Source organism: Varanus komodoensis, unplaced genomic scaffold (genome assembly GCF_004798865.1).
Source record: "Varanus komodoensis strain SLA01 unplaced genomic scaffold, ASM479886v1 scaffold4, whole genome shotgun sequence".
NCBI classification, from domain to species: Eukaryota; Metazoa; Chordata; class Lepidosauria; order Squamata; family Varanidae; genus Varanus; species Varanus komodoensis.
The window spans coordinates 42,688,629-42,702,539 of NW_025335941.1; the positions used below are offsets into that span (position 1 = coordinate 42,688,629).

The 13,911-nt window shown below is 37.1% G+C and overlaps 1 protein-coding gene across 16 annotated transcripts in view; it reads right to left on the reverse strand.

The window, feature by feature from the left end:
- NBEA (neurobeachin) overlaps positions 1-13,911 on the reverse strand; it is a 450,384-nt gene that overhangs the window by 213,070 nt on the left and 223,403 nt on the right. For all 16 annotated transcript variants that reach the window (XR_006415936.1, XR_006415934.1, XR_006415933.1 and 13 more), the window contains one exon: positions 4,463-4,587. Coding sequence is in view for 12 of the 16 variants with exons in the window: in XM_044442661.1 (XP_044298596.1) it covers positions 4,463-4,587 (125 nt within the window). In the remaining 4 variants the exon portion in view is untranslated. The remainder of the gene's footprint in view (positions 1-4,462; positions 4,588-13,911) is intronic.

Sequence of the window (13,911 nt, forward strand, 5' to 3'; positions counted from 1 at the left end):
CCCCTTGAGTTCTTTGTAAGAAAAAAGGTGAGATATAAATCTGATGAATAAATAAATATGAACCTCCTTTGCCAAAGTACATCCCTGCAGCCATGCCCAATTCACTACACAGCCATAAGAATAATTACCCAGAGTAATTGTTTGGGTCATGGCAAATAAAGATCTCAAATTAATCCAGAGCTTACCCAAGGTCTGCTATTAAAAACTGTAACAGCTTGAGTAATAGACCTAGCCAACCTGAAGGCTATTTCTTGCTCTCAAAGTATGCAACCAGTATTTCCAAGGGAATACGTGAAAATGCTGCAGAATGAAAATACTGCAGGGGGAGGGTGATCCAATGATGGATCACCCAACTGAAGACAAATGGGTGGCAGGTATCTTCTAAATACACCAATGTATGGACCAATATGTTTTCCCTCTTCTCCCCTCACATTAGTTAATCCATTACTTTATTAGTATGGATAAGACATGAGGGCAAAATTAAGAGGAAAAGGAAAGAGGTCCAGTAGTTCACCTATCCTCTGATTTTGCTTCCTCCAGTGGGGTTTCTCCCAATCTCCATAAAATCCACATGTATAAAGCAAATCCATTAGCTTCCATTGGCTATGGGGGTAAACTGGAGAACTGCCATTCCCATATGCTCAGAATTTGTGTGCTTGGGAAAAACGTTCAGGGGTTGGAAGGCTCATATCTGGTTTAGACTTGGTTCCAAGACATGCTTGGTGGAACGCTCAGGCCATTTCCAATGTGACAAGCCATTTATATACATGACTCCCTTGTGGTTCGAGATGATTTTCTAAACTGCTTATAACAATAATAAAATTGTAGAATTAACAAAACCACTAATCTCTGGAGACTGTTAAAATATGTAATAGTGTGCCACCATTTAATGTGGAAAAAATCTTTTAACCTAAGCCTCAAGAATTTTTTTACATGACTTGTTCTACTAATTAGATGCATTTTACAAAGCATAACAATTTCAGAAGTCTGAATAAATCCTTCTCCATTTAGTTTACAGGGCCCCAAGTAACTGGAACAACCTTCACCACATTGTTGTGTTTCAGCTTACTATGTGACATTTGTCACACAACCCCTGGAACCAGTTCAAAAGTGACAGACAGATTTGCCATTCTCAAAATTTCCCTGCTCCTTGATAACTGTGAGCATCATATTGTTACTGTATCTATGCATTCACTATCAATACAGATTTAAGTCTAGATTAGTTAGAAAATGCTCTTTTATTCATCAAGGTCATATTTTCATGGCTGTGCAAGCTTAGATAAATCAGGTATTAAGTAGGCACATCTCCAAGGAACATAGAAATTCTCTCTTCTGCAGACCTCAGCATATCTTGTTATTTATTGCCAAAGAAATGACTGATTAATTTTGTCATCTTTGCTCTGTGTTTTTTGCTCGGTTGAAGCTGCCTGCCCTCGTCTGCAATGCCTGATCAGACCTATTTAAGCTGATGCCTTTGATCGCAGACACAGAGGAGCTTGCTGACTTAGGCTTTGACTAAACATTCTTCTGCTGCAATATTTATGTGCAAACCTCCTAAATGATAACTGACAGTCAATGTAGATAAGAAAGAACTACTAAAATATTTCCTACTATTATATGGATACCCAAAGTAGTATTTATGATACTAACACAGGATGTAAGTTTTAAAACAACCCTCTCAAACAACAACAAAACCTAAACAGTTATTTTTCCTTTCATTTTCCTCTAGAAGATGTTCGAAGGCAGTGAATTGCCTTGCCCCTGAACTCCCTTTAGTTTGGCCAGAAGTCATGAGATTTCTGTGAAGAAATTTTCATTCTTCAAAGTAAGAGTAATATTGCTATTATATAAGAAAGATATAAAATTAGCAAAATAACACTGACGAAAAATCTCTAATGAAAGTTAAGCCCTATGGAAAAAAATGCTGTGCCTCAAGCTCTTTATTAATCACATTCCAGCACCAGAGGCTGAAAATACATCAAACTGCACCAAATCCTTTTCACATGACAACCTCATAAATTATTCAACTCATTAGTATCACCAAGAGGCATAAAAATAACATCAGTGTTAAGGATGTTTTCTTATAGAGTAAGGTCAACTAAAAGTTTTAATATTAAAATCCATAAGCACAAGCTTCAAAATGCACATCAAGGTAAAAAAAATCGATGGGATTTAATCTCAGTGCAAGCTGTTTTAAATTCCTCTAGAAGGCTGTCATTAATTTAGATACTGAATGCTTCAGAAACATTTACTTTAGTATTGCATAAAAGGTAACTTCCTTCTGTGATTTGAAATATAAATAATGATAATGCAATCCACATTTCTCCTCATGCATGCTGCTTTTATTTCCCTTTGCATCAAAATAAAATAGTAGGGAAACTATATGAGGTTCCCTAATTAAGTTAAATAAATAAATAAATAAATAAAGGTAATTTTGAGTTATCTCTTCTTTTTAATTCTACAGTTTTCCAGGGCTGGCCTTGTGCTCTTCTCTGTTTTCAGATTCTCAGTAATTAGGTAGCATGTTTGGCTGCATAAATGTCGTCTTCATCATGTTTGTCATTTGCTTCTAGGAACTGTATCCAGTCTAGTGCTATTGCTACACCAACACATTGTATATGATTTTGAAGTCTAGAAACTAAAATAGATTGATAATCTTTAATCTATTTATGTCAGGGACTACTTCTATTTTTTATTTAAACCAAATATCCACAGTTTTCTATATCTTCTCCCCATTTTTTCTTATGTCTTGCTATGCTTCTACTTGTTTGCTTTGCTTTCCCTTTTCTTTGTCTTTAAAACATTGAAAAGAAAAACAAATAACATGGTAACTGTACTTTTAAATAGGACACCATCTTGGGTTGACCTGCAATCCAGTTTTGGGTCCTAATCTCTCAGCGAAAACCGGCATTCCAGATTTGGAAGGAGGCATGGCTCAGTAGGAGAACATATCCTTTTCCTCAGTAGGAGGAGGAAAAGGACATGTCAGAGGACTCAGGCCCCTAATATTTCCAGATAGGACTGGCAAGTGCTCATGTCTGAAACCCTGGAGAGATGCTGTCATTCAGACTAGATAGTACTGAAATAGTTGGCTAATGGTTTGACTTGTTAAAAGCCACCTTCCAAAGTTCATAGATAGTAATAATATTAAACCTAATAATATAATACCCTACGCTGCTAAGGTTACATACTTTAAAGTATGGTAGGGTATGAAGTAGACTTAAAGTAAACCTAGCAGCAGTATTCACAGCTTTTGTGTACAGATACTTTTGGAAAATGAAAATTACACCATGGAGATATAACAAAAAGGTTATACAATCTGATATCCCAACATAGGCTATCACTGTCATGAGAATACAGTTTTGAAGTGGAATTCAGAAGCTTCACAAGAATCCTAAGAATCTTAGTATTAATTAGAAACAAAATAAAAACCCCAAGCAAGAAGCATTAAAATGGAATGCCCAGTGATTTGGAGGTGGGATTTCTTTTATTAAGCAAAAATGTATCAAACATTTCTAAGCTGCCTATTTCATTTTAGAGACACCTTCCTTTCTCCTTTCTTTGCTCAGTTTTTATTTTTAAATCATGTATTTTTAAATCATGTATTTAAATCATGTATTTTTAAATCATGTATTTAAAAATCATTTTTTAAAATTATATAGTATCTATCCAGATCATAAATTATGTAATAAAAAAGCACAAAGTTGTTGAAGTGCCCTAATGTAATCAAACTACATAAATTGTATAGGCCTGGTTAATGTTCTTTATAAAATCAATTGGACTGTAAAATGCTTAAATTACTTGATCACACCCTGGCAGGAGGGGGAGCAATTTCATTCTCTTCTCACAAAAATACTGTCTTATCACATTTCTGAGAAGTAGTACTGGCATGGACGCACACTTCGCACTCTCTTGAACGGAATAGTCTCACCTCTTCACGACCTGACACCGTGTGCTGCTATTGGCACTAAATCCTCCCAGCATCCCTCATGACACAATGGCACGTGAAACCAAGCAAGCATTTTGCATTGGTACATGCTGCCTAGCAAGACATGTTTATCCCTTCACCATTTTACAGTCTCGCAGAATGGGGCCTTCCATTTTTTCATATTTTCTCTTAAAATGTCCAAACAGGAAGTTCCCTTTATAATAACCTTCACAGAAGAAGTCCCTCAGGATGCTCTGCATAGTAACATTTCCATAGCCAGGTGGACTGTCACTTCACTCCCAGTTTCTCCTCTCTCTGAATGCAGTATTGTCATGTACATTCCTATACGATACCAAGCAATTCCCATGGATCAGCGGGGACTGGAAAAGCTTGAAAACTACCACATATGTGTCTTTCATGCAAAGCAAAGAGGATGCTAAACACAACAAAAGAAACAAATACCCTTGTTTTTGGTACTATCAGAACTAAAAGGAAAACTTTTTAGACAGTGAGTGTGCTACAATGAGTACTGACCGTATTCCACAGCAGCTTTGAGCAAAGCGTCAGAATGGGTGGAGCCAAATGCATTGCGAACAAACCGTCTCCGCCGGCGCAGATCATCTTCCCAATAATCTAAGCGCCAGAAGTCATGGAGTTGGCTAGGGAAACAAAAACAAAGATCAACTTCTATGGGACTGGCATAGATTTCCTCTGTACATTTTATCAGAGAGGGAGTAGTTCTATAAAATATTTCACTGATCACAAGGACACAAAGTTACAATAAAACAATTTAAATGTATTTGAATGCCTCTTCACTTGCATTTAAGCTTTCAAAGATTCTGCCTCCTTCCTCAAAATGCTCTGCCTACTGCAAAAAACATTTATCAGAGCAAGCCCATTAACAAATGCAGCATCAAATTACAAGTATTAATGACACAGTTTTCTTTCTTTTACAGTGTTTTTTAAAAGGATTGTAAATCATAGAATGGACCTAAGAGCAAATATTTCACAATTTAATGACTATGGTCCCTTAGCAGACTAAACTTAAAAGTATAAAATATCACCACTTGAATTTTGTGGAACTATGATTAAAATAATGTGCTGAAATATTCATTGAAATAATTCCCCATTGCCCCCAGCAACCTGAGAAAATTGCAATTTTATTCATTATTAATAACACTGAATTAGAGCTGCAAAAAATTCCACCATGTGGTAATTGTCTAGGTAAATTATTATTCCAACACCAACAGAGTCCTTGGATGATTTTATAGCTTCCAGCTAAAACAAGCCATTAACAACCATGGCCATCTTCATGTTACATTGCCTGTTTTGCATTCAGAACCAATATTAAAGTTTCACATAATGATTCAGAAACCATTGTTAATCTATATCCTACTGAAAATGCAAATGCATGCATTCATTTTGCAGTAAATTAAATTTCATTGCTAAATATGAGAGTTGACAAGAATCTTGAAATTAACAATGCGATAACAACAAAAAATGCAAACAATTACTATGTTATCTACAGGTTCAATATTATTATGATGGGTTATCTGAACAAGATGGGACTTTACACGCATGCTCTATTTTTGTGACTGTGCCTGTGGGGGAGGTGATAGCGCCTCAAAGAATTTAGTATGGTGAATGATACACTTTCTAATATAGTGTGATTGATAAGCAGTTAAGGGCTTATTATTCCTGGAAGTATTAGACTCTTACAGATAAAAATATGAGAAAAAATCATGCACAAAAGGAGGGACATGAAGACTATATCCTCTGGAGCACTGGAAAAGAGGGTTCAGGAGCTGTCCATCTCTGAACAAACAATGCCTTCTATTCCCAGCCTGAACTGAGACACCATAATGGCAAACTTATTTTTTGAGATAATGGGGTTAGGGAACGAATTCATGGAGCGGGGCGGGGGGGGGCTGATATATTGGAAGGAAAACCTTCAAGCTCACCTCTGTAGATCAATTCTTCCTTGCAAATGTCTCTTTCCCAAAGGTCTTTCCCCTTCTTAACTTACTTTACTTCTGTTTTGGAGCCTGACTGTAGAAGTATAGGAACCATCTTGAGGAATTTTGTAGGGGGAATCAACAGACAGTAGAAGGTTAAGCACCTCTCCTATTCACCAGATTTTCCCCACAAGATCTCCCTCAACAGTGTACTCTACAAGCACCAGAGAGCTCCTTGTTACCTTGTCTCCCTGTTTTTATGTTGGGTTGTTTTATCTTGCCCTTGGTTTTCCCCCATAACATTGATATTGGTAATTTGAACTGGGGTTTTTTTTTTTTTTGCTTTGTTTTATGAACTTTATATTATGAACATTATTTACAAGCTGTTTGAGCTTATTTTTAAGAAAAAGTGGAATATTCATTTTAAGATCAGTGCATAAAGAGTTACAGTCTCTGGACTCTTAGCAGGAATTGCTGTAGGAGAGGGACCTGCTCCTACCCATTAAAGCTGCATTTTAGGCTGCCAACATCTCCTTACTTCCCACTACCAGCTAAGTGTATCCTATTCCTATCCTGCTACTCTTGGCAAAGCATGCACTTCCATTTCAGCACTGACCTATCTGTCAGCAATTGCAAGTGTGTGTGGGTAAGGAAAGGTCATATTTGGGCTATTTCCCATATGGCTTGGCATGCAGGATATCTATTCAGTAGGTCCAGAAGCTAGTTTCAAGTTTGTGCATCTCCTTTCCATACACACAGACACTCATTTTAAATTAAGCTCCGGCCCAAGCTTTTACCAGCCTGCATGAGTAGGATATGCACCCCTGTCAACATTTTTTTGCAGATAGATTATATAGACAATTCAAAGTATGGGTGCATGTTTACTCATATTAGTGCAAACAGTTACCTGTAGGCAATCAGATTAGGGAATCTGTTGCAGGCAGAAAGGTTACAGGTGCTGCCATGCAAGTAGAAAAATGGGAAGTCTCTCTAAGAAAAGGTGTGTCCTGATCATTTCCTTTGTGAAAATGAATTACTTCAGCATTTTTCTGAAACTCACACTGCAGAAAGCTAAATCTGTTGCCGATAATGAAATGCTTAGATAGATTCATGGAGCTGGTATCTTAAAAGGGAGCTATTCTCCCAAAGTAAGTGAAATATTTGACCCGACAATTGGTTCAGCTAGGTCAGTCGGAAAACAGGCAAAACCCAGATGTTTTCAAGGAAGGTGCAAGAAACTTTGTAGTTGACATTGTTGGGAATAAATGTCACACCAGGGATGGCTGCACTTAACCTCCATCAGTTAGCAGTTGTCTTATGCACTGAAGCACGAGGGTTTAATATTCTTTCAGAAAAGGTATACAGTCTTATCAAGGCCAATCTCATTTGTAAAAAGCTTTAATTCTTACCATTCCCTTTGTTTCAATAATATCTGGAGATAATTCAACCAGTTAATTATGAAGCACAGAACTCTTTAAATTTGATGCTTTCCATTTAAACTATTTTTCATATACAAGTTATTGTGAATGAAGAAAAATATTCATTTTGCATGCAACTGTACCTGGAAAATCATTTGCAGTATGCAAATTTTCTAAGCTGCAAAGCTTCCAGAAGGCCCATATGCCCCCAAACTTGCAAGCATCCTGTGCAGAGTGGGAGGAGAGACAGAGGTGATATTTGATGCCCTGCTTCTTTCACTCTGCTTATATGAGCTTTTTTGTTCCTTCCCCAAGGAACGTCACCTGGTGCCAACACTATCATCTTTCTTACACCAGGCAATGACATTTTTTTCAGGCATTTAGACATTAGTTATGGCTCAATTGAGGGTTACTTTTCTGGTATTTATTCCACAATGCAAGATATTTTGTGTATTCTGGATAAACTCATTTTGTATTGTATTGCTTTCAGCTTATGTTTTATAGTGTTTATTTTTACTTGTGCTAATGTGATGATACTGATTTTGGGTTTTCCTGTTACAGGAATTATGGATTTTGCACCTATGTATATAAGCCACTTTAATACTGTTTTTTAATTGTGGGAACAAACACAAATAATGAATTATTATTATTATTTTATCTGCTGCTGCACAAGCAGAAACTTCCACTCAGCAGCCTACTACCACACATGATTGCAGACGCCTGAAACCTGAAAACTGACATTTTTGACATGGGGGATGGCCTCAGCAAAATAACTATATTGCTCTTTGGCTGAAGACAGTCATACCTTAAAGTGTAGAGTTACACACACAAAGCTAGTGTAGAGTTACACACATTTATAAAAGTTAGTATTGAGAGAAGTATTGAAGTATTTGGTTAGGTTATAGCAAGGTTAACATGCTAGGAACAGTAGCTTTATAAGACACTGTAGAAAAAATGGGGTGGGGGTGGGGGGATCAATGGCTGGTAACATGCTATTAAGGGCATCCAAAAAGCATTAAGGTTTCCTATGTTATAGGACAGAATCCAATGGGACATTTATATGTGCATAAGAGAAACAATTCTGAATCACATCAAAGGTCCCTCTGGTCCAATATTCCATATACGGGGCGGCAAACCAGCAAAAGAGGTTCATTGAAGCAGGACAGGTGCAAGACCTGTGAATGCCAGACCTCCTCAGCAACTGGTATGTGCAGGCATGCCACCTCTCTTGAATGAGGTAGCACATAGCCAGCAAGGCTCATAAGGCCACTGACAGTGCTGTTGCACAAGTGGATTTACCACTAAAGCAAGTGGTACCTACGGCTTATGCAAGGGAGATTTAGTGATTCCTAGGAAAAAGCTCGACATGAGTGGAAATTCTTGTCTTAGGTTGCCCCTGAAATGCTAAGTTACTATTGTGCAAGTAGGGTTCTGCATGAAGAGGAGGGGGTGTAAGTATCCCACTGGATTCCAACTAAAGTTGTTAATTATGTAATATTAAAAAATCAGAGTATTTACTATTTTAAAAACAATTTTTGTCTACTCTTTAACTGTTTATCCTCAAAGGAATGTAACTACTTAAAGCTGCTAACACTTTCCTCAACTTGAAGGAAATTTAAAGAAACAGGACTAGTCAAACTGCCACTGTTCAAGAGAACACTAACTTTGCCACAAGAAAAAGATGTGAACAGATATAAATCTTCCATTAAAGAACAGATAGGAAGCATTGGAAATGAGATATTGCTAGCAGATGTACAGGAAAATCATGTTAAAGAGCTGTCCTTTAGTTGGGAATAGTATGTATTAATACTAGACAAGGTTATAGGTTTAGGTGACCTGTGTCTAAATAAAATTCTACTGAAATATTACACAGTTTTTCTATCAGAATAAACTTAAGAGGATGGATGATCTTCAGCAATGCAGTTCTACAACTTTCATTATGAAATGTATTCACACACGTACATGCTTTCACACATACAGAGTCACTACAAACAGAAAAAGGAAGAAACTAATGTGTTTTCTATAATAAAGTTACAAGCTTACAAAACTTGTCTTGGTAACTGTAAGCAAATATTGGGAAATAAATGGGAAAATATGACAGGTAATATTGTGCAATTGCAGAATAACTACCTTTAGTAAAGGGTGTACACAGCCTCTGAACAGGGTTCAAAATAATTAAGAATGTCTTTCACCGGACCAACAATATTGGTAAGATAAAATACTTCCAAGTCACACAGAATTCAGTTTTACAGAATCTGCCCTAACTATCAAATCACAAATGGTTTGTTCTACTGCCATAGGAGACGGTGCACAGACAATGTCATCTAGTCCATACCCACTGAGTGAGAGCTGTTTTGTCCTAGTTTATTTGTGTCATCAGAGTAGCCTCCCTGTAGTCAAGTATTTTTTTTCCTCCACATAAATGTCTTTACTGTTCAGCTTGTGCAGTACAGTAACCTCCTCACAAACGATGTATAGTAAATACATTTTTATTCCAACCTCCCTTGTCTTCTCCCCACCAACTCCCCGTATTTCATCCTTTCATTTGCTCTTTGCTCCCTTGGTTCTCTCTGCTGCAGTCTCTGCCTTCTTATCCTATGCACATTTCCTCCCTTTAATTATTTATTGCACATCTGCATGGCACAATAGATGGAGTTTTCTGGATAAAATACAGGTAAATTAATAACATAAATTACAAAAAAATGGGTAAAAATGAAACCAGTAAACATACAACCAAGACCATACAAGTACTGGCTAGTTCCAGTTCACTGTCTAGCTGATCTGGTTTGGACTAAGTGCAGTTGCCTGACCTTGGAAAGGGAGCTGCATGTGAAACACACTGCAATAATCCAAAAGGGTGGTGATGAGAGCATGAGACTTTCACAATCCTCTGTGTGCCTAGTCTCATAGTGCCCTACACCAACATGTTGTTTTTATACCGCTGAGTGGCAAGATGGAGTGTGAAGGCTGCACAACATGAGTCTCGGGGTGGTATGTCAGCCAGAGGTTGTGCATCCAGCTTTCAAAAGAGAGCAACTCCCTTTAGGACAGGGTGAACACCATTTAAGTGGAGAGATGGATGAAATAACCTTTTTGTCTAGGTTGTGATTAGCCCTCATTGAGTTCATTACTCCGCTGAAGCACTGGTGGAGTGGAAAAGGGTGTCATCTGCATATTGTCAATACCTCAATTATTCCTAGATAAGTCTCCTAGTGTTTTGATGTAGATGTTGAAAACCATGGGGGATAAAACAAAGTTCTGAGAGACTCCATAACACCACTCTGAAGACCAATAATCCCTCAGCACTATCTTCTAGAATCAACCATCCAAGCAGGAGCAGTAACCACATCCTTGCTCATATAATCCTTCCAGAAGTACCATACTCAATGGTATTGACAGTGTCTGAAGCATCCAAATGAACCAACAGGAACACACTGTTCCTGTCCCCCTTTACAGGTCATTCCACAGGGTGACGAGGGCAGTTTCTTCTTCAAATGAGGGTAATTATGCAGGTTGGTAAGGATTGAAGGGGATGATTGGTCTGCTAGCATCTGCTATCACAAAGATGTGCAAGACATGCTCAGACAGTCTTGCTGCCCTTTCCATTCAGTCTAGGACTGAAAATTTTTCAAGGATCTTTCTTCCAAGAAAAGTTAACAGACTGCTTTTGTCCTCTAAACACAGTTCACTACTTTTTCCTCCCCCTCATGAAGAGCTTTCTGTTACGAGCATAGACAAGAAGACACACCGTGCAAAAATTGAATGTCTACAGAATAGTATAGGAAGCTTAAAAATAGCCTACTATCAGATGAAAGAAAAATATAGACTTAAAAATAGTGGAAATGGGAGAAAGGACAGATCAGGACCCTTCTACTAGGAAAGGGGGATTTTCAGACTGACCCCTGCCCCACTCTGTGCCAACTTGTGTTATTCACAAGGTGAGGAAAGCAAGTGGCAGCACTGGGGCCTTCCCACTTCCTCTCAGTGGATGTTTTGACAGAGCAGGGGCAATAGCTGAGGGTTTTTTTTAAAAAAATTTTTCAAAAAACTGCTATGTGAGGGAAACTATGCAGCAAACATTACATTTAAGTTCATCCTAGTTAGTTTTATATTGTCCTCACATTGTTTGTTCATAAATAAGATCATCTTTGGCAAACAATTTTTCCCATTATTTCATCCACCACTTAACTCGGTTTGCAAGTTATTGGTTTTCAAACAACCAATACAATGCTTGTTTATCTAGCATTCTTGAACTTAGTTTAAGGAACTGAAAGGGAAGAATTTGTCAGTAAGCATCTAACATTTTATACTAATTATTTATATGAAGATTTCAGAGAATCTCTGTTCAAGGTCAAAATACTAGATTTGGAATCCATATGATCTATACATTTCTTTATGCTATTGGCGGAAATGCAGAAATGTCCTTTCTTTCCACGAAAGCTATGAAATTGATTAAGTCACTGCACATACTACAAAATCTATTGGTGCTTTTTACTTCATTCTTCACAATAAAGGAATGCAGTATAATTTAGTTTCTTCAAAGCAATACAACTTGACAGAGCCAGTTTATAATTGCCACCCAATAGATTTTGGGGAAAAAGTCACCTACTTTGAGACCAAGAAACATTGTGTTTGTAAATGTTGAACTATAGTATGAGTGAATTTGAGATTTTTAATTTTTTAATCTTTTTATGGTCTTCTATCTACATAGAGCTTTACTAAGGACAGTCTATTGACCACAGTGTATTCTGTGATTTAGACCTAAAGGAACACATTTTGAAATAAAAGGTGAATATTAAGTAGGCCTTTCAAAAAAAAAAAAAAATGGAATGAAGTAGATTCCCAGTCCTTAAGATTAGACTTCCTGGTCTGAGCTCCAGACAGCCTGGAAGAGAAGTCTTGTTGTGTTGACTGAAGCTTGTAGGAGCTACATTCCCCTGCTTTATAGTGTCACAAGGGTTTGGAACACAGCTGGCTGCTATACAGAAAGGAAGCATTTAGAAAAGGTATACAGGGGCACATGAATGTTTAAACCTTACTTTCAAAGAACTGTTAGGGACTCAGGCACACACACACTGTCTCCTTCCCCTCTCCCATTTTCCTTTCCATCCTTGATGTTGTATGGCTCAACACCTACACCCACAGATTTAATTGCTAAATACAAACAGTACGCCCACTTTCTGGCTCTTTTAGATCTCCTTCCATCCCCCACCAGTGAAAGCATGAATGGCCCCCACAGAATTATAGATAATTCCATGCTTTGTTTCTCCTGAAACTGGGTAGGAGCATTCCTGCCACATTATGTAGATTTCTTTGAATTAAAGTCTTAGGATGCAGTGTATTTTCCATTAAAATTCCAAGGATCTAGGTCTTAATATCAGCATGATCTTAACTATACCTTAAGATGTATTTTACATTTTAAAAATTCTGCTAAAAAAAGAGTTCCTGCTAAAAAAAAAATAATTGCAACTCTTCGTTAGCTATGGACAATGTTTTGTCAGTATTTAACTGTTGTATTACACTGTTGACAATAGGCTGCTATAGCTAGCCAATAGTATAATAGGGCCCCTGAGTAATGACTATTTGTCAAGCAATGCTAACTATTTAAAAAACATATCTGGCGATAGTTTTAGAATATTTTAAGTCAACTGTGGAGGGGCTGGGTAAAAGTTAATTTCAATGATTCTGAAAGGTTTTAAATGGGAACTTGATTTTTGGAATATTTTATAAAATTTCCTTTAACACATCTGGGAATACTAAGTAAAATAGAGTTGTTTCTGCCTTGAAGTTCTATTTGACTGGTTTTGTTTGTTTCTTTCTTCTAATTGTGTTTATTTTCTTAACTATGTTTCAAAGGTTTAATTTGCCATAACTTAAATCCAGTATTTTTGACAGTCTGTGGATCCACTGGATATAATTTTCAAACAGTTGTAATGTGAATATTCGTTAAGCTCCAGTCATTAAAGTGTTGCATTTTCTGACAGCTCTGTCTCTATTGTGACCTTAGTTCATGGCTTGCTCCCTCCTTTGGCCACAGCTGGCCTCTTGCTGTTCACAGCTGAAAAGTGAAATCAATGCTTGGTCTAACAAAATGCAGATGAAAGCCATTCTGATCACATATAGTCATTTCCCGTAATTTTATCAGCCTTCAGTTACTTAAATGATCTCTGGAAATGATTGTTTGTTCATCTGAATACAATGCCAGTTTTTGTGTTAAGGAAAACAATACATCCATAAAGCTCAGCCATGGTATGTGCAGCTCATTTAGGTAGAGTTTTCCTATACACAGACTTTTCAAAGCGATCTTTACATTCTAACTAAATTACAAAGGTTACAGTCTAAATCCTATAGATTTTGTTCCCCATTAGAGCCTAGTGTCATTATCCATTTAATTCTTCTACTTTGTAGAAAGGCTGAAAAGAAAACTCTTAATATGTCAATCCACATTTTCATTGATCTCAACCATTTACTCTTATTTGAACAAGCTAAGCTGGGAAAGCAACATTGTAGTTATAGGTAGGAGTGTATGATGTGGCTTAATGATTCAGAGGTCAGAGAACAACAATGTATTTGATAGAAAACAGCCTTTCCTCCTATTTTAAATGGTTCC